Genomic DNA, 25,835 nt, shown 5'->3' with positions numbered 1-25,835 from the left:
AAAGTTTTCTTTAAGTATTAAGGAAGACTTTACAAGGTACAGAGGCAAGGTCTTCCAGGCGTCCAGATAGCATATTTTCCTTGCAGCAGCCGGGTGCACCGCTAATCCTTCCAGCGCTAGTAGATCCTCATTTTGTGCAATTTGTGGAAGTCGAGTGAAAAAGTACAGACACATTCATATGCCGAACCCTGTTCGTTTTGCATCAGCGCATGCAGTAAGGGAGCACTGTCGTGACTAGCGTGAAACAAGTTTCTGCAAAGTGCACCTAGAGCGCCTCGCTCAAAAACAAACCATTTCATAACAGTACACTACAATTTTTCCTTTATCATACTATTGTGCACTCCTTACCTCACTTGTTACTAAGACACTTATAGTTTTATCACTTGTTTACTAAGACACTTTATAGTTTCACTGAGACACTTTATAGTTTATAGTTTATTTTATTTCGAATTCTGCCTTTTCTTTTTATTATTTATTACTGTTATATTTTCTGTAACTCTGGCACAACAATTTCTTTCGGGATTAATAAAGTTGTTCTTATCTCATCTTATCAAAGAAGAAGAGGAAGCCAACACGGGCAACATGGAGAGGAGAGTGAAGTTGCCACAGTGTTCACGTTGTAATAATAACCATGGACTATTATTAGGGTTTAAGCGCTACCCTGCAATATATTGGTACTTAACAGTAAAATCAGCAATAAATTCAGTATTCAATTATTCTGAACGGGAGGACAGTAAAACTAAACCGGTGTGCTGTAAAACACACACACTTTCCTTCTCTCGTGGGATACTTGTTCCATGAGACGGTATTGATCGGGCTGATATCGGCAGACTCCGCTGATCGTCTGTTCGAGGAGACAGATCATTATGATGGGGAAGTCCGAGAATCTTCAATCGTGACATGCGAAACATTTAGTTGGGAATTTTAAATGGGAATAAAGGAATACGACGTGCTTATTTTGTATCTAAATACAGAATGACAGTGAGTCATACCTGAATATATTATATTAAATATTAAATCCATACACATGATGTGTATTGTGGAAGAAAATAATATCAATTAGAAGAGGCCAGTTTTTTCGAATTAAAAAAAAAATAAAAATTTGCTCAGGCCTCAGAGTTATCAGACCTTACATCAGTAACAGATGGCTTTCTATCACATTTTTGTTCAAAGTTATTCCTCTGGCTTTAAATCATTGCCAATATCCGAAGCTGAATTTTGATGATATTGTGAGAACGATACAATACAGGGATGCAAATATATCTCACAAAATAATGTGCAATGCTTTTGATCTGGTATAAAGAATTGGAATGGCGGGGGTGGACTTTACCTTATATTTTGAGTTAATGAACCAAAAAAAAAAAAAAACATACACAAAGAAAATTACCAGCTGAATTAAAGAAAATAGTATTCAAAATCTCTGGTGTACTTATTGGTACCTACACATATTTTGTTGTAGCTCAATATCACACATTAGCATGTTTTCTTCTGTGTGTCAGGGAAGAAACCCTTCACATCTTTGGCCCCTCTGACACTAAAAAGAGGCCCGGGGATACTTCCGGTCAATACCACTGGTATTTGAGCATTTTGTCTTATATATATCTCTCATTTTATTAATATAATGTTCCTACTTTGGGGTCCTTTTTGCTTTGAAAACATCAGTAAAGGGGTGTTTTTTATTTAAGTTAAAGGTGCAACCTTCTGGGGTTGAGGTCTATATATACTGTACTGACTGTTTGTCCCTCTGAATTAAAAAAAAAATAGAGGCACAATATTGTGTATGATTAACAAAAAAAAAAAGTGCATTCTTTTGAACTTGAATTTGAAAAATAATTTGAATTGGGCGAGTGGGGGTTAAGAATTTACATCATAATTCCAGTTAATAAACTAAAAGAGGACCATACAAAGAGAAAAGTAGCGATTGAATTAAAGACCATAGAATCCAAATTCCCATGCCTAATTTTTAGCACCTATTCATATTTTGTTGTAGCTCAAGATCATGCATTTGCATGTTTCCTTCTGTGTGTCAGGGAGGAAACCCTTCACACCTTTGTCTCCTCTGACAGTGGATACCTCCGGTCAATATCACTGGTATTTGAACATTTTGCCTTAATCACAGCGATAAGTGATATTTTTGGACACATTTTTAATACAATTTTCCTACTTTGGGGTCCTTTTTGCTTTGAAAACATCAGTAAAGGTTGTTTTTTTTTTAAGTTAAAGGTGCAACCTTCTGGGGTTGAGGTCGATATACTGTACTAACTGTTGGTCCTCTGAGTTAAGAAAAATGGAGGCACAACATTGCATATGATTAATAAATGAGCAAATTTACATTGGTTAGATCATAGGTGTCAAACTCTGGCCCGCGAGCCAAATTTGGCTCGCACTGTAAATATATTTGGCCCGCAAAGCCATACCAAATGAGTATTAGAGCTGGCTCGCCGGTATAGTCTACAGTGCATGTATCGCTAATTCTACAAATACCAGAATTTTCTGCTGGTGTTTTGGCACGAAAATCACAACAGGACCCATAAACGCCGTACAGTAGTCATAGCAACCTTATGCTAATACTGGCACCCTGCTACTTAGGCAGAAAACAGGATTTTGCATGTGTGCAATATTAAGTTATATATTGTATACTATTAAGCTGGGCTTGTCCCATATTTAGTTTTTAAGCAAAACTTGTTTGGTTCCAAATGAAAAGGTTCATTGTTGCATCTGGAGGAAGATTTTTTTTTGATAAATATCAATGTTGGCCCGCGACTTTGTCCCAGTTTTGAATTTTGGCCCACTGTGTATTTGAGTTGGACACCCCTGGGTTAGAGGCTCTGAATTTCCCTTTAGGTGTATTTTTGGGAGGTTACCCAGCCCTTCCCAGGCAGGAATCTTTTCTCACCAAATATGTCTTAATGCAGTTGTGCTTTCTATTCAAGCGGGACGGGTAGAAGGACCACTGTGACCAGGTTCCTTGGACTTGCAACTCTTGGCCGGATTAAAGAATCAAGTTCCTCTGGATTTCAAGGAGCGGAGGAGCAAAAGAGGTCAGTTTGAATAGAAGGCTCTGTGGATGCTGCTCGTTGAAACGCACGTCACAATCTCACGGAGCGGCGGCTTGGCTGCGCTGAGCCCCGATTGCTGTCGAACAACGCTTGTGTCACATCTCAATCTAAAAGCAGATGTCGGTGTTTTACTTGAAATCATTCTCTAAATGTCACCCATCACCTGTTGTTTTATTGCAGGGGTTATTTTCACGACGAGCTTACGTGTGAGCGCCACCTGTACTGAAATTTGTCGACTGCGAGTTTCACACTTCGATTCATATTGTATGTTTTTACTCTATTCCTGATCATAATTATTTTTCATAGTGTTCAAACTATTATCAGATGTTTTTGTCTTAGATTTATACTTTGCCAAACAACCAATGGCGTGCACGTGGCAGGGATATTCAGGTTGAAAAGGGGCCTTTCACATTTCTTCAAATTAAAATACATCAGGTCGTGGCTCGTTTCCTTCATTTATGAGGGCTTGCACTTATTAGATTGTGAATGAGAGAGTGAGTGAAAAGATTGTGGGAGAATATTCCAATTTTGACGTACACGTGCATGGAGGTAGCAACGTTTGCAAGATTTGATATTAATGTCTTTATAGAAATAAGTCTTGAATTGTCAATAAGAATATGCGGGAGGTTAGGTGAAATGGAAAATGGGCTATTGATCCAAACTGATCTGTTTCCATTCTTTTTGATAGAATCCCTTGTAAAGTGGACAGTGAGGGACATCGTGAGGTTTCCAGACTCTGATGGACTTTTGCCACTAGAGGTCCGCAGTTTATCTGTTTTGTTTTGCTGAGTCACCGTACCCTGAGTCATGTTTTCTGGTGATTAGATCTTAAGCACTCATTACTACCATCTCTGACTTGTTTGGTTCCCTTTATAAGCCTGGGTTCTACCAAGAGTTTGGATGACTGTAAGTTCCACTGGGGTTTCTGCCTGTGCCGCTGCAGGTCTTGGCATTGCTTGGACTGTTTACCTTTGGACCCTCTGTGCTTTTGGACATTAGTGTTTTGCACTCTGTCTCGGGAATTTTGGAACAATGTTGCCAAGCTCTGTGAAAGCTCTTCTTTTGAGTCAGTAAAAGACACTGAGTTGAATCTGAGTCCACCCCGTGGTCTTGTGGTAAAGATTCTGGCTGCTAGGCAACTGACCCGGGTGAGACACGACAAGGTCATGAAAACAGAAAGGGGCACAGCTGTTGGCGCTGCTGATTTTCAAAATTCTTAGGACCATTTATATCCTTTTCATTAGCGAAAATGAAAAGAATTTTGAAGGTGTGCAAATGAACTTCGAACAATTGTAGTCCAACGTGATTGGGCCGTTCCCACAGCATGTTGTTGATCGAGAGTTGTACTTTTACCCTCTGTACTTTTGGGCTTGATGTGATTGTATTCCCTCTTCCTGCTATCTCATCGCCCTGACCGCCATCCTGGTCAACCCTACATGCAACACCTGAAATACAAAACCGTTTTTGTTTTTCTGCCTGTGGTTTGACTGATTTAATTTCCTGCACTCAGGATCGCGGCGGAGCTGGAAAGTTTAGCGTCGGGTGAGAGATGGGCTTTGTGGGGTACTTGTATGTTATTATGCAGCAATCTAGTATTGTAAAGAAGATCCCTTATCTGCTATCACTTTTAGCATCTGGTCCCGGCACAGCTGACAGCAGCCCTCACCAAGGGCTTCAGGGCAAAATCTTAGCATGCACTCCAGTGATCCTCTCCTCTGTCACAGAAGGGAAGCAGCTGTCTGAGCATACCATCAGAGAATACCACACTGTCGAGGTCCCTGGTGGTCTAGTGGTTAGGATTCGGCGCTCTCACCGCCGCGGCCCGGGTTCGATTCCCGGTCAGGGAACTAACTTTTAAGCGGTGGCATGGCACAGGGTGTAGGGCGGTTATCCTTGGAACTGAACGAACATGGTTCAGTTTCCAGTTCCTCTTAGTGCAAGTGGGCAAACTTTTTGGGTCAGGGGCCGCATTGACTTTTAAAATTTGATAAACGGGCCAACACACGATACGATACATTAAAAAAACGCATTTGTTAACAGTATACATCAGGCTCATCTGACATTTGCTTTGAAAATAAAACCAGCTCGGTTTTGAAGGCTCTGACGTTTGCTTGCATTTCATGCACAAACCGTTTTTTCCCTTGTAGCTTCACATCCAGCTCATACATATGTGTCAGTATGTCCACAGTAAATGCTAAATCACAAAGCCAACCTGTGTCATACAGCTCAGGAAAATTCTCAAGTGTTCTCCAGTAGCTTCAAAAATGAAATATTCTCCTGTTTGAGCTCCCACATCCATTGATTCAATCATTCTCATCAAGAATGACTTCTGTACCAATCTTTAGCGGGCCAGATTAAAAAGACCAATGGGCCGGATGTGGCCCGCGGGCCGTAGTTTGCCCACCCCTGTCCTAGAGTGTCAAATTGTTGTTGAGCAGGACCCTGAACTTCTAATTGTTCCCCTGGGGCCGCTAGATGGCAGCCAACTGCTCATGGTTCGTCCATGATGGCTCAAATACAGAGAAGGAATTTCCCACAAGGGATTTATAAAGTATAAATGATTTTTCTTTTATTGCAAATTTATATTTGAATTAATAGTTTCCACTCTAAGTCATGGCTCTCTCATAGGCACCTCTGAAATTAGTAATTCATTCAACATACTCTATCTATCTGTTTTTCTACACGTGTATATGTATATACAGGGGATGTGTGTATGTGTATTGTATTTTTTTAGTGGAGCTGCTTATTCTAACAGTCAATTTTTCTCACTTGTATTATTAATTATGGCAAATACAGCATTTGACCAGGAATAAACACAGTTTTCAAATAAAATTGAGGTTGTGATATTTTTGTTATTGTTATATCATATGATTGAGTTAACATCCCTTCAGTACAATTTTGTATAGATTTTTTTTCATTCCTCTTGTTGAAAATATTTAAGCCCGCTGTCTAAATACCTTCTTCTTTGCTCGTTTTACTTTTTCATCCCTGCTTATGTATCTTGAGGCGACCTCCAGATAAGGCCGCAGGGAGATGCCAACAGCCTCCTTGGCTTTTAGGCGGACTCCAGAGGTCCGCCAGGATTATCCAGTCGAACTGATCTTTGGCTCTCTGGCGTAAGTAAGGATGTAGAAATTATATTTCCAGCATTTTTTTTCAACCAACTGGTGAACCAAACTTTGCACCACTTCAAAACTTCTCTTCCCAACTGTAAAAAAAGATTTTTGTTAATACAAAGGGACTCTTGACTTGTTTTGTCCTCTCAATGTTCTTGATCTTACTGGCCACAATGTGCGTTACTATTAAAGTGGATTTACTGCATATCAGGCCATGCATTAAAATGAAGTGCTCATAGCAAGGTTGGCACTTTTTTTTCATTTTTTGAGTTGCTTTTTTTTCCCTCACAGGTTTTAGCTTATCTAATGATTGAGACATCAAGATAAACTTGGGCCTACTTGTGCCTTTTAGTAGCCTGAAATTAAGTCTCATGGTCAGCATGGGGTGGGGTTGAAGAGAAGCGTTCTACATCACTGCATCAAAAGTAAAGAGCTCGTGATTACATGCTACTTGGAACATATTCTATCATTAATGTGAGCACTTCACTGTATTGTAAGTGCATCAAATTTGATTAAAGAAGCTAGTTCCTAATTTGATAAACTGTCATACATGAACAATCAGATGAAACACTATCCGAGAATCTGCTGAAACATTTAAAGGTGAAGCGTGTATGTATACTACAGTTCAATTTAAAGAATTCCTTGTTTCCATAGCAAATAGCCAATGTTGCAAAACACCCCTGGGCCTCTTACCATGCCTTGCTTTTTTTTTTTTTGACTGACTAAAATGTGGAATCTCGGGAGACTATTGAGTTAGGAGCGAAGCAGAAAGAGACGGCTGTTGTGTGGAATGCGGGCTTGCCGATGTCACTGGTAATAGCTGTCACAGGATTAGCAGTATTATCACAAACTGTTCTCTCATATACCAGTCTTTTTTTTCTAGAGGCATGATTTGGAGGAAGAAGATTGCAGGAAAAGTTTCACAAAAATATCAGAGGTTTTCTGATAAGCCATCAGAAAATGGCATTCATATCTTAAAGGCTTATGGAGGGATATTGGTTTTGTCTGCTGTTTATTTATTTACTTTACTTTGGATACATAGATCAATATCAAAATGATTTCCTAGGATTTTGTGAATACGTGAAAACAGATATATTCCCTTCTCAATCACACACACACACACACACACACACACACACACACACACCACACACACACACACACACACACACACACACACACACACACACACACACACACACGCACGCACGTCAAAACAAATGGAAGAGGAAAAAAGGTGTCTGTAAAAGCTTTTTGGTTGTCCCAAAAATGACGATAGATAGATAGATAGATAGATAGATAGATAGATAGATAGATAGATAGATAGATAGATAGATAGATAGATAGATAGATAGATAGATAGATAGATAGATAGATAGATAGATAGATAGATAAGCACTTGCGGTATAACTGTTACACTGCTGTGACAAAAGAATTTCCCCTATGGGAATAAATAAAGTGTATCTTATCTTATTTTATAAGATAAGATAAGATAAGATAAGATAAGATAAGATAAGATAAGATAAGATAAGATAAGATAAGAACAACTTTATTAATCCCGAAAGAAATTGTTGTGCCAGAGTTACAGAAAATATAACAGTAATAAATAATAAAGAGAAAAAGGCAGAATTAGAAATAAAAATAAACTATAAACTATAAAGTGTCTCAGTGAAACTATAAAGTGTCTTAGTAAACAAGTGATAAAACTATAAGTGTCTTAGTAACAAGTGAGGTAAAGAGTGCACAATAGTAAGATAAAAGGAAAAATTGTAGTGTAGCTGTTATGAAATGAAATATTGCACAGTTCTGAATATTGCACAGTGACATGAAATATTGCAGTTTTTTTTTTTAAATCTTATCTTATCTTATCTTATCTTATCTTATCTTATCTTATCTTATCTTATCTTATCTTATCTTATAATTGTATATAATTGACTATATAATTGAAATAATGAGGGCAGCAACAGCACTCCATGCAGTTAAACAAATTATTATTATTATTATTATTATTATTCTTATTATTATTATTCTTATTCTTATTCTTATTATTATTATTATTATTATTATTATTATGTTGATATACTTCAGCTTCAGAACATAAACACACTAGTATCGGGTAGTTGAATGGGCGTCGATGGACACAGTGAGCGTCCATCCTGCCCGTCCAGGATTGGACTTTGGAACGTTGACACTACCGGAAGTGGCGTTCCGGTCGTTTCGGCTGCTTTTGTTACACGCCGTAATTCACCGTCGGTGGTCGTTCTTTCTGCACAGGATGCGGTAAACTGGTGTAATCTGTCTTTTCCGTCAGGGATCTGATTGTTTTTGTTTTGCTTTGTTTCTCACCTTCTCCAAATAACCAACGGGTTCTCAGTTGTTGGAGATGCCATTGCCGGGGCCGTTATGATGTCAACAGGGTCGTTTGGACGGACGTTCAGAACCGGGGAGTGTTTTCTGGAAGAATGAAGACGGACGACAGGAGCCCTTGAGCGCCATTCGAGATGGATAATCGACGGAAAAAGAAGCTCACGTTTTTCACCATCGGGCTCATTTTCTTTCTGAGCGGCGTAGAATACGGTAAAAACAACTGTTTTTTTTTTTGTTTTTTTTTTTTTTTTCAATGCGATCGGGACGCACAAATCGTTCGGGAACACATCTGCTTGTTTCCAGCACTTTCAATAAAAGAATAAAAATTATAAATTAAATAATTTTCCCATGGGGATCAATAAAGTTTATTTTATCTTAATAAACATTCGGACTTTACGCACAGCATTTAAATGGACACCGGTCTGTGCAGGACAACGAGATGTGGCCATGACTAAACAGGATTATTTAGATATGAATAATCTGGAATATAACAATAAAACATCATCTTGCCTTTTAACCTTTCCAAAATATGTTGCTCTCTCAAATGTTGATGATGACATCGTGATAAAGGATTCTTTTTTTTTTTGTTTTTATAAGGAATTTTAGAAACACCTCAGTTACACTCATTTGAAAAATGTCGGTAATGCATGTGAACCATGATTTATTTTTAAAGTTGTCAGGTAAATGTCGTTCTGCATTGTTAAAATATGACGATAAAGCTGCTTTTGGCCTCAGGTCAGAGTGATGACTTCAGTTATAGTCATTAGCCAATACAGAAATGCAATCCGTAGTTTTACTACAGAGAGTGGGCTTGTACATAAAGGGGCTGCATGATGTATCATAAGTAGCACGGAAAACTGTATTATCGCAGTAAAAACAGCAACGGCTGCTCTTGTCCCCGAGGATCACCGTGTTCCGATACAAAGGCAAGGATAACTATTAAATGTGTAGTCAACAAAAGGCCTTTTATCATCACCTAAGCCGAAACATCAGTTGACTCAGTTCATCATCCACACCACTATGATGCGGTAAATTCAATCTATAGATAAAATGCAAATTTGAACCCTTGAGTACATCATCGTCTTGATAATGCTGTTGGAAAGACCCAGCGCTGTGCTACTCATTTCAGGACTGTTGACTTAAATTGCATTAGTGTTGGAAAAAGGCCACCAGCCCCCCTCCTCCCCCTCGTGTCTGGGACGTGATGTTGGGAAAACTGTCAGAGAGGCAAGATTCTATATGGTAGTCAATTTTTTTTTGTACCTCTTCATACAAAGGTCTTTGTCCAGGCGATGAATTGGTAGCATTGACCTGTGGAAAAGAAAGTTAGAGGAAATTCTGCTCGGCTGAAATAATCCGAGAGTGTGCCACGTTGTGTATCCTTAAAAGGAGCCAAAGACAAACTTAAGGGTGTACATTTTTTTTTTCTGGGACTACAACACAAGGCAGCAAAACTTTTTGGATGTTAGAACATTAGAACAATTTTATGATTATATTTTCACCAGGCATCCAGCTGGAAACCAATGTTGTTTTGATATTGATATTCCCAAATTTCTAAATTGGATACAATATCTTCTTCTTCCTCGCTGGTAGACGTCATCATCTCGGTGAGATCCTCCTCTGTCAACGAGTCTGAATGGCAGTCTATTAAGCCATTGATGAGTCATGTCGGAGAAGCCATCTCCCCCAAGAAAAAAGGAGATCTCTCATTTTATTAATTTCATAAAATTAATTTTAGTTTAATTTTACTATATTTTTTTACTGTTATTTTCTTCTTAGGCTAGAATGTGGGTATTTCATCACGAAAAAATTTCAAATACTGCAAAAACCGAGACAAAGACAAACCTAAGAGTGTTCCCAAGGCCTGATGGATAACAAAAGAATTGTTTTCTGGGACTAGAACACAAGGCAGTGAACTGTTTGGGTCTCAGAATATTATAACAATTTTTTTATGATCATCTTCTCAACCCGTGTCCAGCTGGGCATCAACGTTGTTTTGATTTATTATTATACAGATATCTCGTATTGTCTTTTATTTTTATTTTGTTAATGAGATGCTATTATCAGCAGTCTTTGTCTCTTTCCCGCAGCGGTGATTTTGCCCACGATATGGAAATACTTGCAAACATTGGATGCACCCCCTTACTTTCTCGGTTTGGCCTTATCAGCATTCAGCTTGAGCGGCCTCTTGACGGCGCCGCTCTTTGGTTACTGGTCAGACAGGACGCGAACCACTAAAAAGATCATCTTGTTTACCAACCTTTTCGAGATTGTGGGTGAGTAACCATTGTCTTCTCAAAAGTGTGATGTCGAAAAAAAAATGCCTCTCGGCTGATAGGGCCGTACGGGAGTTTGCATGTCACCCAAGAGCCAATGCTGGTGTCTCTGGATACCAAATACATCTTTCATATGATCAAAATCGGGTAGTTTAATCGAAGACGGAGTAAAAATTGGTAGGTGTGAACAGTTCTGCATGCATGCATCGTTAGGGTCTGTCAAATGTTTCTCTCTCGCTACTCATCCAATGATGGTTGGCTCTGGTGCTTGTGACCCTGTAAACAAGACAAGCAGTACTTGTACTTAACAGCGTCATATAAGTATACTTGCTATGCACTACTGAATATGCGGTGGGGAATTGACGAGATTAACATCAAACATTTAACATTCATGTGCCAAAAAGCAAACGGATCACAGGTTACAACCAACCTGACACCACTAAACCAAACGCCTCAATTTTAATTCACATTAGTGCATCGCCTACTGGACGGAGAGGAAGGGCAAACATTGTTGACCGCTTGCCAGTTGATGACAGGGCTACAAATAGAGAAATTTAATCATTTACTTTCATACTTGCCTCTGCTGGCGATTTATAGTCCTCAATAAACCGACTGAATTTTTCTGGTCTGTTCGAGGATGTCAGGAAGCCTGGCAATAACCCGTGCTTACGGGGAGATAAACGGGCAAGGTCATAACAAAGGGCCTTGGTGAACAAACAGATTTAAGCTGCAATTGCCCCACTGCGGAACCAATACTTTATTAATCCTCTTTTTTTTTTTTTTTTTTTTAACTGCAGGTAATTTTATGTACTTCATGGGCTACTCCAAGTGGCTGTTACTGTCAAGCAGGCTGGTTGCAGGTGAGACTTCATTTATTCAGTGAATTGTTGCTTACCTAATTCAGCTGTCCCACTTGCATCCTCTCCTGGAATTATATACCGTATTTTCAGCACCATAAGGCGTATCGTATTGTAAGGCGCCCCTTTAATGAATGGCCTATTTTTAAAAAAAAATCATATATAAGGCGCACCGCATTATAAGACGCATATAATAGAAGCTACAGTAGTGGCTGGGGTTGTGTTATGCATCCACTAAATGGAGCTGCGCTAAAGGGAATGTCAACAAAACAGTCAGATAAGTCAGTCAAACTTTATTGATAGAATAAATACCAACATTCTGACAACTTCGTTCACTCCCAAAACAAGTTAGTCCATTCACAATACAGTACCGTACGTACCCGTAGCTCTTACCGGTATTTGCGCTGCCTTCGTTGAAAACAATGTATTTCCAGCTCCATTTGTCACAGTTCAAAGCGTATCATAAAACGAAAGCACCAAGAAGGACCGCCTCTAAATCCATCGATGTTCATGTCGCTAGCTAGCGCTGTTGCTTTTATTCGAACAGTGATTGTAGAGACGCTTCTATTTGCTGCTCTCTGTCCAACAACCCACTGTTCGAGTTTGTCCTCTAACTTTAGCCATCTCGCTTTGTTCCCTTTGAAACTCTGTTCTGTCCTCTTTACTTGGCGCAGGTCATTTTTGTTGCTTCCTCCCACTCCATTGATTGTACCATTGATTCATTAATTTTAATTCTCTCGCTGCTGCTCTAATTCTTGTGTTCTACTGCGTTACTGAGAACCTTGAGTTCGAACTCTGCGTTGTAAGCATGTCTCTCGAAAGGTACCATTTTGGGGTCTTTATACATACACAAGTGGTGCAGGACTGGAATTCCCCTTTACCGTTTTTACCGCTGCTACTTTGGCGACGCACACACACACACACACACACACACACACACACACACACAAATGGAAACGAAAATGCGTGCTTCGCGCAGTCATATATCCAAGCATGCACCTCATGCTATGGCGACTGCTGCTTCCCGTAGTTGCGAGACCTCTTGTGGCTCGATATTGATCAATATATAAGGCGCACTGGGTTATAAGGCGCACTGTCGGTTTTTGAGAAGAGTGAAGGCTTTTAGACTCCGGAGTCTCACCCAGACACCCAAACCAGAGTTCTTCACTGTCATAGCCAGAACGGTGTGTTCCACCATAAATGTTAAACATATTCATAAGTGATTTCTTCCTCAGGCATTGGCACAGGTGCTGGCTCATCTATCTTTGGCTTCTTGACCAGAAGCACAGCGCCGGAGGATCGCGCCACCGTCTTTGCAGCTGTCATGTCGTGTCGACAAGCAGGCCTTCTCATCGGTCAGTGCTCCCTTGTTGTCTCATTGTACCCCCACACCTTTCACAGGATGGTTCAATTATTTTAGCTATTTCATAATGGAGTAAGCGAGGATCAGACTCTATTCTGAAATTTATCTGGATTCCCATTCCCATACATAAACCTTTATATCAACAAACGGTAGAAAATAATCACCAAATATCTTGCCGTTTTACCTTCTCATGCGCTTCACGTGATAAGTTCTTGATATTTGCAAAATTGTTCAATATAAACGTGGGTAGTTACACATGCAAATGATAATAAAACAGATTTATATATTTTTATTCGCTGTTTAGTTGGGCTAGCCAGTCGAGTGACTGGCTAATTGTACTTAGGCTGCAGTAAAGGCATATTTTAACTCGGCATTTTAATGCAGGTCCAGGGTTTAACATCTTCCTAAGGCTGTGCGATTTCGATGTGGGTCCGTTTGTGGTCAATAAATACACCGCACCAGGGGTAAGTAATAACATTTGTCAGTTATGTTTGAATTGGAGCTGCAGTGTTAAACAGCTGAATTAGATGCTAAGCATGGTATTATGTTTTCTTAACCATCCAGTCAGCTGTTTGACAATTCAATTATTAAAGTAAAATGCTAAAGCTGGCTCCTCTAGTTAGTCTACTTATTCTAGCTGAAAACACTTACATGACTTAATTTTCCAATTCATTTCTGCATTAATTTGCAAACAGAAAAAAATGTATTTGATTTATTTCATACTTTTTTTAACTCTTATATCCTGCTTGGCAGAAGTAAAAACTTGCCACTTCAGAAAAATCCTCCGGCTGATTAAACATGAATAAAACTATTGTCTTGTTTTCGTTTCATTTACCCTGCAGGCGTCCAGTCAATTATTTTTAACATAATCGCATGGGAATTTGATGTTCTTTCCTTAGACCTGAATTGTTATAATTATGAAAATTATTACAATTAAAATTAAGTTATATTTATTTTGGAACATGTTTTACAATACAGTGGTTCTAAATATATCCAATATGGTAGGACTCAGCTCCACTGTTGTGCAGTTTGACAATGTATTACAAGAATATTGTTATTAATATTATTTCGAAACTCAATCTGGAGATTGATTCGAGATTCTTGAGATTAATTTCTTGTGACTTTAATTATTCGGCAAGCCCTTATTCATCTATGGTTATTCTCTTTTTTTTTTTTGTCACCTATAGCTCTTTATGTGTGCCTTGTGGATTCTCCTTCAACTGGCTGTGCTTCTTATGTACTGGGACCTTCCGCCTACAAAGAAAGGGACACGTGCACAAAAGAACAGGAGTGCAGAGAATGAGAACAGGGTCGTTGGAGGGGACGAAAGGGATGATGATGATGACGACGACGACGAGGAGGAGGAAAAACCATTAATGCAATCCCAGGAACTGGCGGGTTCTTACGGCTCGCTGATCGTCCCCAGCCCGCCGAGGAACCGCATCTCAGCTGCTCCCGACGGAAAGCCGTATCACGTAACCCCGCATCCTGTGTCGCCAGAGCTCCAACAGTCCTCTAATTCTTTTAAAAACATCAGCATTTCCAAAGGCAAATTCAACATCCTTTTATCTTATGGTTTATAATAGCTTTAAATAAAATGCAGCATCAGTACTTATTGTTGCACCTCTGGACTGACTTATTAAAAAATAAAATACATATATATATGTGAAGGAAATAAATTTACATTAATTATTTACAGGCTGTTTATGATCCAATATGCACAATTATAATAGTAGGATTTATTGAATACTTAAATAGCTTTCCTCAGGAAAGGCAGGAACATAGGGTGACTTATTAGAGCAGAGGTAGACGCATGCAGATACACTATACCTTGGATAGATGACGTAATCTGAAGTAGACCAGTTGTTGGTGAGAGAGTAGCGAGACAAAATAGTACTTTTTGTAGGACGACTGCGGCGACAAGGACGATGAAGAGGACAAAGGCAGAGCGGAGGATGAAGAGGAGGAAGCTTAAAAGGGAGGAGTGTTGTATGGCTCTCAGAGAGGAGTTGAGAAAGACTGGGTGGTCAGGGAGACCTTCCAGATGACTGGACAACTGCAGTTAATGCCATCACAGAGAAAGATAGTGCTTGCTGTGTCGTCTGGAAGGAAGATAGATAAGGAGGCTTGGTGGAATGAGGAAGTGCAGGAGTATATTCAGAGAAAGAGGTTTACAAGGAAGAAGTGGGACTCTGAGGGGACTGAGAACGACAGGAGTACAGGGAGATTTAGCACCAGGTCGGGGTAGCATAGGCCGAGGATAGAGAGGGAAATGGGAGGATGGAAAGAGTTCTTTGAAAAGCTAATGGTGGAACGCAAAGTAGCAAAGATTGGTAAAGGTTAAGTGAGGAGCACTGAAGAGGATGAAGAGTGGACAGGCAGTTGGTCCTGATGATACACTTGTGGAGGTATGGAAATGTCTAGGACAGGGGTCGCCTGAAAATAATTGAGTATTTCATTAAAATATATTTTTATTTAACTTTGTTCATTTTTTTAAGTGCAATTTTAAATTTGAAAGATTATGGTGATCTTCTAACATTTAAATAAAACGTGTTATATTCTTATTTTTGCCCTTAAACGACTGCATGCGTCAGTAAAAGGATGATAGCACAGAGAGAGGACGGCATCATTTGGTTTGCTGCTGGTAGATAATTTAATTTTGGCTTTTTTTTTTTTTATCAAGGACTCAAATAGACATTGAGTATTTTTCTGAAAAGTAACCTTTTAATCGAATGTCTTTTTCTGAGTTGCATGCAGAAATTTTATTTTCTGTGCAGTTGTTCATTGCACCACATTTTGTTTATACATTCAAAGAGTTTAATTATCACATGAGTAGTGAAATAACATGTTTCCCCCATACATTGAAATTCCTTCTTTGCTGTACGCAATGCATTTTTATACATAGCATAAAGGCAAAAAAAAATGCTATATGCCGTGTTAATTCATTTTAAATTTCAAAAGAGTTGTGTGCCTCCCGGTGTCTTCTTTACTGTGGAGAAACGGGTCCAAATGGCTCTTTGAATAGTAAAGGTTGACGACCCCTGGTCTAGGGGAAGCAGCAGTAGTTTCCAGTTCGACAGTTCATCAGTATCTTTGACAGTGAATAGATGCCCGGGGAATGGAGAAGAAGTGTGTTGGTGCCTATTTTTTAGGGATAAGATAGTTGTGCAGAATTGGAACTAAAGAGGGACAAAGTTGATGAGCCATACAATGAAAGAGTAACAGAATCTAGACTGACAGGAGAAGTCAGCATTTGTGAGCAGCAGTATGGTTTCATGCCTTGAAAGAATACCACAGATGCAGTATTTGTTTTAAGAATGCTTGAAGAGAAATACAGGGAGGGTCAAAGGGAGCTGCATTGAGCCTTCGTAAACCTTGAGAAAATATACGACAGGGTGCCAAGAGAGGAGCTCTTGTATTGTACGAGGAAGTATGGTGTGATCGAAAAGTATGTTAGACTGGTGCAGGACATGTATGCTTGCTGTGAGACAATGGTGAGGTGTGCTGTAGGTGTAACAGAGAAGTTTAAGGTGGATGTGGGACTTCATCAGGGATCAGCTCTGAGCCCCCTCTTGTTATCAGTGGTGATGGACAGGCTGACAGATGAGGTTAAACAGGAATCTCCACGGACCATGATGTTTGCAGATGACGTTGTAATCTGTAGTGACAGCAGAGAACAGGTCGAGGAAAATCTAGACAGATTCAGGTATGCGCTGGAAAGAAGAGACATGAAGCTCAGTTGCAGCAAGACAGAATATATGTGTGTGAATAAGTGGAACCCAAGTGAGGCTACAGGGAGTGGAGATAAAAGAAGGTGGAGGATTTTAAGTATTTAGCATCAACAGTCCAGAGCAATGGAGAGTGTAGAAAAGAGTTGAAGAAATTAGTGTGCTGTATGGTTTGGAGACAGTGGCATTGAAGAAAAGACAGGAAACTGAGCTGGAGGTAGCAGAGATGAAACTGTTGACGTTATTTTTGGGAGGGACAAAGATGATAGGATTAGGAATGAGTCCATCAGAGGAACAGCACATGTCAGATATTCCGGAGAGAAGGTTGAAGAAGGCAGATTCTCAATCTGTGTCATGTACATATATATTGGTGAATAAACTGGTAGAAGGATGCTGGGATTGGAGCTGTCAGGCAGGAGGTCTAGATGAAGGCTAAAGAGCACATTTATGGACGTAGTGAAAGAGGATATGAAGTTAGTTGGTGTGAGAGAGGAGCATACAGAAAATAGGGTTAGTTGGAAAGGAGGGATTCACTGTTGCGACCCCTGAAGGGAAAAGAAGTTGAAGAAGTAATAGTAGGATTTTTTTGTCTTCCTCTGAATGAATCTACTGCTTTAACAGCTTTCATTCACAGAATGTTTTGCTTTGTTTTTGTTTTGTTATTTGGCATGCAGGTGCTATTGTAGCAATCTTAGAAAAGCAAATCTCATAAGTGGTTGACTTTTTGTGTTTTCAGAGTTCCTGCGAGAAGAAGTGCTCGTGCTACTGGCTGCTCACTTTATCACCCTCTTCAATCAGACAGCATTAGAGGTGCAGTAAAAAGCGCAAAGCCAGGAACAGAGATGTGATTTATTATCATCAGAGTTCGGTTTCGGAAGTTAAAACGCGAACGCTGACGAAAATGTTGTTGTCATTTCAGACCATGGTGACCCCGATGACCCAGAAGTACTTTGGCTATGGGGAGCTAGAGAACAGCATCATGTACTGTCTCTGCAGCGTGGAAGTGATCGCCGGCTTCCTATTTGTGCGTTGGCTGTGTCGCCATTTTGTCGAGCGAGTGGTTCTCGCCATAGGTCTCGCCATCTGTAACATCTCTGGAGTTTGGTGTCTCATCTTCCTGGCTAACCCACTAGGTCAGTGTGCAGTGTGATATTACAATGCAGAAACAGCGTCCCAAAATGCATTTTTATCATATTTATCATGTATTTTGAATTACTTATACCGACTTAAACATACTTTTAGCACATCTTGTCTGATATAGGTATTTTTTCCTTATTTGTGGCCCTATCAAAATAACTAGCCCGTAGCCGGATCCCCCATCAAGGGTGTATAATTTACATGTTTTATTTGTTTTTGTACACTCGCTACATGATGCTATTTGATTTCCTGTGTTAAGTGGTACAGTAGACAGAAACCTGTCATACTGATTTTCTCAAGATGGACCCTGAAGTAGATTTGGATTGCAGAGATGCTCGATCCATGGCATTTAAAGCACGTTCCCCTGTACATTATCTGGAGTTGATTTCTTCACTCGCAGATGTTTCCCACCCTTATCCGAGAGGCTTCTTCAGTTCTAATGGCCTATGGAGTGTTTCCAAGTTTAACTGCTAGGGTTTTGGGCGGGTCTAGGTTTTGATGGATTGTTGGAGGGGTAGATCTGCAGAAACCAGGTCAAAGAGGGTTGTTATGCTAATGGTGGTGTCATTTGGTGGGGACAGAGGTACAACTTTTGTGAATTTACCTGGATTAGACTCTGAAAAGGTGAAGCCAAACTTCTCTGAATGTGAAATAAAGGAGTGAAACCTGTTGGATCACATGGACGTAGGTTCATGTGGAAGTTACTGGAGGCTGGTTCTATTGGTTGATCTTTCTGGGTTGTTGGAGGGTGCAGATTGGTTCGTGTGCGCTTATCTGTCTTGGTATGATCCCAGTACGGTGTTGTATGTTCGTTTAAGGTTGAACCTGAGGCCCCCCTCCTCTGTTCAGAGATGTTTCTTCTGTTTTGACAAAGTTGGCCTCTTTGATGCCTCCTTTGAACCATCTGTCTTCTCTGGCCTGAATGCGGACATTGCTGTTTTCAAAGGAATGGCCCATATCCTTCAGATGTAGGTGGATCATGGAGTCCTGTCCTCAAGCGGTGGCTCTTCTGTGGTGGGCCATCTGTTGATGTAGAGGTTGTTTATCTGTGGAGAACCAGTCCCTGGTCACTTCCACACCAGTCTCAGTCCATGTGATCCAACAGGTTTCACTTCTTTGTTTCACAATCAGAGAAGTTTGGCTTCGCCTTTTCAGAGTCTAATCCAGATAAATGCCCAAAAGTTGTGCCTTTGTGTCCACCTAACAACACCCTCATGAGCATAACAACCCCTTCGACCTAGTTTTTGCCAATCAACCCCTCCAACGATCCATCAAAACCTAGACCCAGCTCACAACCCTTGCAGATATATTCGTAAACTCCCCACAGGCCATTAGAACTGAAGAAGCCTCTTGGAAGAGGGGTAAATCGTCTTCAAGTAAAGAAATTCAAGTCCAGTTGTCATGATAAGAAAATTTTGACAAGAATTCATCACGACCTGGATGACTTAGAACCTCCACCGACATTAAATATCTGGAGAAAGAAAAAAAAAAGAGATTATCAGCTGCAAATGGTCAGTTCTAGGTGATTTCATCATTTCCATCTTTTGGAGAATTTTCTCCATATGTTGCTGACATGTGTGTCAAAATGTAAATAAAAGGTCTGGTTTGTTTTTCACTTTCACTTCCATTTTTGAATGTTGAGTGAGTGGCGACTGCACCAAATACATGGTGACCGTGTATATGTTCGTGGACCAGAGGCACCGTGAAGCACAGAGTAATATGGGAAATGACTGCAAGGGTAAACAAATAGCAGCAGTCAGAGTCCAAGTTAATTTTTTATATGGTACTGCAGTGGTTGCATTGACATGCAGCTAGACTGTTCCTGGCATCGACTGACCTCCAAATGAGCTGGGGAACTCCCACCCACTGCAACCTTGTCCTCTGGATAAGCGGCATTGATAACGAATGAATGAATGTAGAAGTTTAAAGTGGCAGCGCATTTTAATTGGAGGGATTTGCATGCTCCGTCCAACACATGGATTATCATCTCATGAAGTTCTGGAAATGGAAACATGCCATTGTAATTTATAGAATACTTACTCATGCACTTTTTCACTCCGCTAATCATCCGACTCCTTCTGCTCTCCTTGGGTTTCTATAGGTGATTTCCCCTGGCAGCTGACTGAGTTCATCATCGGGGTCTTTCTACAGGTTCTGGGATTGCCGTTTGTAACGGTGGCCCAGGTGTCCCTCTTCTCCAAAATAACTGCGGAACGAACACAAGGTGAGAAACAGCTACATCTTGTGGCGCCAAGACCTTGATAGCGTGGCGTGTCGGATTAATTATTTTTTTTCTTTTTTCAAATCTATAAAACAGACTATTGAGCCCAATTTGACATCATACGTATTCATTTGTATTATTTTTCTTATATATAATAACAATTATTATAATTGTTATTATTTATTTTACAATAATTATTATAATAATTTTTAACCTGGCTCTGGTCGACGGCAGCCTACTGTTCATGGTTCATCCATGATGGTTAACTGCAGGGAACAAATTTCCCTGAGAGATTATTCCCCGTGGGGAAATTAAAGGATAAATGATGGTGATAATTATTATCATTATAATTACACCTAAAAGTTATGGAATTAGATGGTCATTTTCCGTTGAATTAAGGAAGAAAAATGTGGTGTGTATTACAAAAATAACCTAAAATATACATTTTTCATCCAAGGCAATGTAATACTATTATTGCAACAGTGATACTGCTAGAGTTTAAAAAAAGGGAGGTTCCAGGGATATTCTGTTTTTCATCAGATTTAAAAATTATGTCATGCTTGTTTTTGATCAGGCTGCCCCACACAAAGCACACCTCGATATAGACAACGCCTACAAGGACACCGACATCATTTCAGTCATTAGGGTAACTGGATGCTTGCGCCAGGCAATCGCTCAAACCTGTCGAGGCTTCTATTGTTGCCTAGTGAGGACTGTTTCTTTGGAATATCTGTTTAGTTTCTGAGGCCACCGAATCTCCAGCGGTAGCCCTCCATATTGGTCTTTTAGTCATTTCTTGCACAAGGGGCGCCGTTCCAGTCGAGCAAGCAGATAAGAGTGAATCATGCCATGCTGGCTGAAGTCCCAACGGAGAGGGCAGCCCGCGGCGATGTGTACAATGTAATGCATTTAAATTCTAACATCAACGTATGGCTTCTTGCGAAGGTCCCATCCACTGCCGGCTCATTCTTTCACTACCGGAGGACTCCAAAGTCAGCTGATGTTTACACTTTGTACAAATCAGACCCAGGGATTTTGTCCAAAGACGCCATTTTGTAGATGCTCGCAAGCGCGGTTGTAAACAGCTTTCTACCTGCTTGTGAGCAGGAGGAGCTCCTTTGCTGCAAACATGAACTGCATGTGCGAGCGCGTGTGTGCGTGTATTTATATATAAATGTGTGTGTGTGTGTGTATTTATATATACATGTATGTGTGTATGTATGTATGTATGTATGCATATGTGTCTAAATATTTATATGTGTGTGTGTGTGTGTATATGTGTATATTTATATATATATGTATGTGTTTTTATGTGCACCTGCTTGTGAGCAGGGCCTCCGGGGCTACTTTGCTGCAAACCTGAACTGCGTGCGTGCGTGCGTGCATGCATGTGTGTGTTTGTATTTATATATACGTTTGTGTGTGTATTTATACATGTATGTATGTATGTATGTATGTATGTATGTATGTCTGTATATTTATATGTGTGTGTGTGTGTGTGCATGTATATATATATGTGTGTGTGTATGTATGTATGTATATGTGTCTATATATATGTGTGTGTATATGTATATATTTATATACATATATGTGTGTATATGTATGTATATGTGGGTGTATGTATTTATGTTTATCTATCTATATATATGTGCGTGTGTGTATTGTGTGTTTTGCTGGATTTATAGCCCCTGAAGAGTAGAAATATATTTAAAATAATGCAAATTGCAGGTTCCAGCATTTGTCCTCAAGATGTTCTCCTGCAGCTCCTGCTTCCACATCTAAATGTGTTGCCAACTGTATTTGAAGGGGCCATAGCAGTTTTGGCCTTAAGAATCCAGATGGTGTGAAGCAGTTGCTTAAACAGGTCGACACCGGCGTCTGGTTATTTCTGCTCGTGCTAAAGGACAAAATTAATGTAAGCTGATCAATAATACCTCATCCCGGACATATCTGAGAGGAGCTGTAGTTGGATTTCAAATCTTGATATTCTCTGGAGGAAGAGGACAGAGGTCACTGTATTGCCAGCTCGCTGAAGGTATGATGACACAAAGCAGAGCAACACTTTCCAGGAAAATCCTACAAAGCCTCAAGGACTCTTCTCGCGTGAGTTTCTTTGGAAGTGGTGATTGTGGCCCCGCTGGAAATAAGTCAAATCTTTGTCAAAGATGGTTTCCATGCTCCAAAAAAAAGAAAATTAATTTCAGTTGACTAGTCCAGTGCATGAAGCCTGTAATTTGAAGAGTCGGATCATCCAGGCATTCTGGCTTGGGATCTTTACATATCTAATTTAATCCTAAGCAAGCGGTAGAACATGCATGATGGAAAAACTATGCAGTAAAGTAAAGGATCCTCAAAGTCCCAAGGAAGACTTTGGGAAAATGTGCCGTGTATCGACAGATACGAGGTCTTCCAGGTGGCCAGATGGTGTATTTTCCCTGCAGTAGCGTGCAGCCCGACGCTCTGCTATTCATTCCAGTGGGAACGGATCGTCCCAGGCCATTTGGTGTATCGTGTGGAAATCAAGTGGAAAAAGTAGGGATACGTTCAAGAACTGCACATCGCTTTCGGACAGGAAAGTTCCTGGAAAACGGGGAACCTTTTAGTGGCGTGGTCTCACTGGCGGTAAGGGATCCCGGTTGGGATCGCTGTGACTCGACAACAAATCACCAAAGAAAAGGAGAAAGCCGACACACAACGGAGAGTGAAGTTGCCACAGTGTTCATGTTCTGCATGTCGGGAATAATAACAATGGACTGTCAGATGTGTTTTTATTTGCTCCTCGCACTGCTTCGCCGCTTGAAAAACCTCGTCATTAGCCAACCCCGGAGCCATTTGGGCGGAAATGCCCATGTTCTGCTGCAAGAACAGCTTGGACTTCTTGGTTCTTTCCATTTTTTTTTTTGCAAGACAGCTGACAAGTGACCGGTAGGAGTGCTCTGAGAAGTATCTGCTGTTAGCCGTGGCTTATGAGTTCCACCAAGCATTTATGTCACATAGATCCTATGGAACCGTAAGAAGACCCTGATTCGGAGTAGGAGCTTAATGATTCTTAAAACCGAGGGTCCTCTGCTGGACGAATGCACAGAAAAATAGGGTTGAATCTAGAAAAGGTTATTGGAACTGCAAAAATGTCCCACAGTGCTAATGAGGCTACACAGTACAGTTGTAGCAAAAGCACTAGTTGCTGATTGGTTGATTTATGACCAATTTCACTGAATGGCAACAGAAGGAAAAGCACAAAGTTTCACTCAGATAAAGGTGTTTCATGCATCGTTCTGGAATGATCCATTAAGAGTTACCAAGTGGACCCTTAATGCTTGAAATGGACTTGACGATAGCGCCATAGCGGGAGACCCAATTTTTTTTCTCATTAGGAAAGACCTGGAGGAGCGATCGTAACACCTTCTGGACTTTCCCAACTGGTTCGGAGAGAAACGCAAATTCATACCCGGAGACGATGTATTCCTCAAGATGAAAACCGAGATGAGCTGACAGGCCTGTCACAGAGATTATTCTCCCTCTGGAAACGGGAGGGACTTGGGATAAATACCGAGTGACGTGACTTATACTGGAACGACAGCCTCTGAATGTGACATCAATACATATTGTACAACTCCTACTCAGATGACCGAAGCTCCCGGATGAATTAGAAATCGAGCCGTCCACCTTTTTCTAAGCATGTAAACTAAATTGTTTAGTAATGATGAAGTTATAAGTAAAGGCTGAAATGCAGCACGAGCCAATGTGAGTGGGAAGCTTGCCCACCCGCTCACTATTGAGAGATTTTTGTGTGTGTGTGTGTGTGTGTGTGTGTGTGTGAGGATTTATTTGTGCAAGGCGTGACCATGTTTGTCACCATGATATAATCCAGAATTTTTTTTTTTTTTTTTTTTTTAACTTTGCAAAAGAAAGGTGGAACGTAGGGGGCCGTTAATGTCTGTTGTCACCTTGAAAGAATAATGATAATAAGAAGAATAAGAACAACTTTATTTATCCCGAAGGAAATTGTTGTGCCAGAGTTTCAAGTAAAACAAAACAATAATAAATAATAGTAGGAAATTGTATAATTGTATAAATTATATAAATTGTATAAACAGTGGAAAAAAAATGATGCAAAAAGAAAGATTCAATTTATTTCTGGTTCTCCTGTTTTTTTTTTTTTTTTTTTTTTTAACCTTAGTTTTATTTTGTTATTTTCCCGCCAGGGTTTAACCAGGGAGTGAGGCGCTCCGTCGGAGGTCTAGCCACCATCCTGGGCCCTCTATGGGCCGGTGGCCTCACTGATAACATGTATATCATGATGGGTGTCATGATGGTGCTGCTGGCACTGATAATGGTAAGTTTTTAGCTGTCACTTTGAATTTCCTTCAAATTCTGGTACCAATAATGTTTCTCGTAAAGTTCAACAGTCTTTGGTGCAAGATATATTTAAAAGAATGAATATAAAACGCAGCCTTTCATCGATCCCCATCTCACAAGCATGTGATATAATGTGTTCAGAACAAAACAATGATGGAAACAAACCAAAGTGTTGTATATTCAAAATTGGAAATGCATGATCATGCAATTGCCAGCACACCATATAAATGTTAAAAAATGTTAAAAAATGCAGTGGTTTTGGATTTTGATTGTGCAATTAATCTGACAAAACTATAAGATGAATTTTTTTTCTTTGTGATTTAAAGTCATAATTTTACTCAAATTTGGAAAACATATTCTAATATCCAATGGCATTTGTATGAGTTTAAATCCACCGTCCGGGTTATAAAAACCTCAACAATACAACAGATCGCAACTTTGCTTCACTTGTTAATTTTGTCAGGCAGAATTTGTCAGAACTATTGGATCAAGATTCTACCAAATAAAAATTCACATGCGTGTGACCCGATATTAATCTGATTCTATTCAATACAGATTATGTTTGTCATCTCATACAACCGGCTAGTGGAACCTTCCACTGAGCACCAAGTAGAGAGCCCAGGTGATTTCAAAGGTGATGTTTTTTTATTTCAATATTTGTCGCATGCGTGCTACATTGCAAATTGTGTCATTATTATTATTTTGTTTTTCTTGCGAACAAGAAAGTGTTAGAGGCAGATTAAGTAAAGAGTGGTTTCAAATGTGGTTTTGCTTCTTTCTTCCAGAGTGACTTAGGACGTCATGGGACGCGGAAAACCTCCACGGTTTCTGTTTCTGCAACCATTCAACGTGCAAGATGAGAACACACTGTAAAAAGGATTGTATGGAATTTGGATTTTATGTGCACAAAAAGATGAAGCAAATAATTATTTGATGAATATATTCAATATATATATATATGTGTGTATATATATAAATATTTCCCATGGAAATATGCAGAGCTTTTTGCACCATATTTGCCCGGGTGTTAGATAACGAATTGTTTTCATTTTTTTGGCATACATGTATAATCTATCAATCCAATCGAATTAATCAGAAACAGACTAAGTTGCTTTGTACGGATGTAATTTAGGTCGATGAGATCTGTATCACAGATCGATACGTCCTGTATTTAAGCACGCGGGAGGAACATGATGACGACCATTCGTGTGTTATTTAAATGCTCGGCCGTTCAACGATGATGTTCACCGAAGCATATTTTTCGAGGAGAAGCAAGTTTTCATGCAACTGTGTGGACTCAATGATTCATTGCACATACACTGTATTTATTAAAACCACTTCCTGAACACTCA

At 39.9% G+C, this 25,835-nt stretch overlaps 1 protein-coding gene and 1 non-coding gene across 2 annotated transcripts in view; both read left to right on the top strand.

Annotated features, from left to right (window-relative positions):
* mfsd8l1 (major facilitator superfamily domain containing 8-like 1) overlaps positions 1 to 25,835 on the top strand; it is a 27,876-nt gene extending 2,041 nt beyond the window's left edge. Inside the window, exons 2-14 of the mRNA XM_086161603.1 lie at positions 2,934 to 3,041; positions 8,550 to 8,752; positions 10,633 to 10,818; positions 11,616 to 11,678; positions 12,911 to 13,030; positions 13,423 to 13,502; positions 14,226 to 14,586; positions 17,503 to 17,576; positions 17,686 to 17,899; positions 20,005 to 20,127; positions 24,330 to 24,460; positions 25,039 to 25,117; positions 25,269 to 25,835. Coding sequence (XP_086017729.1) covers positions 8,677 to 8,752; positions 10,633 to 10,818; positions 11,616 to 11,678; positions 12,911 to 13,030; positions 13,423 to 13,502; positions 14,226 to 14,586; positions 17,503 to 17,576; positions 17,686 to 17,899; positions 20,005 to 20,127; positions 24,330 to 24,460; positions 25,039 to 25,117; positions 25,269 to 25,273 — 1,512 coding nt within the window. The 5' untranslated portion in view covers positions 2,934 to 3,041; positions 8,550 to 8,676 and the 3' untranslated portion in view covers positions 25,274 to 25,835. The remainder of the gene's footprint in view (positions 1 to 2,933; positions 3,042 to 8,549; positions 8,753 to 10,632; positions 10,819 to 11,615; positions 11,679 to 12,910; positions 13,031 to 13,422; positions 13,503 to 14,225; positions 14,587 to 17,502; positions 17,577 to 17,685; positions 17,900 to 20,004; positions 20,128 to 24,329; positions 24,461 to 25,038; positions 25,118 to 25,268) is intronic.
* Positions 4,835 to 4,906, top strand: trnae-cuc (transfer RNA glutamic acid (anticodon CUC)). The gene has a single exon. It is a non-coding gene; the product is annotated as a tRNA-Glu (tRNA).

Source organism: Fistularia commersonii, chromosome 16, assembly GCF_037954325.1.
Source record: "Fistularia commersonii isolate RoL2024-O1a breed Wild chromosome 16, RoL_Fcom_v1.0, whole genome shotgun sequence".
Lineage (NCBI taxonomy): Eukaryota > Metazoa > Chordata > Actinopteri > Syngnathiformes > Fistulariidae > Fistularia > Fistularia commersonii.
The sequence above is the reverse complement of the archived record's forward strand: the minus strand, read 5'-3'. Positions and strand labels throughout refer to the sequence as shown.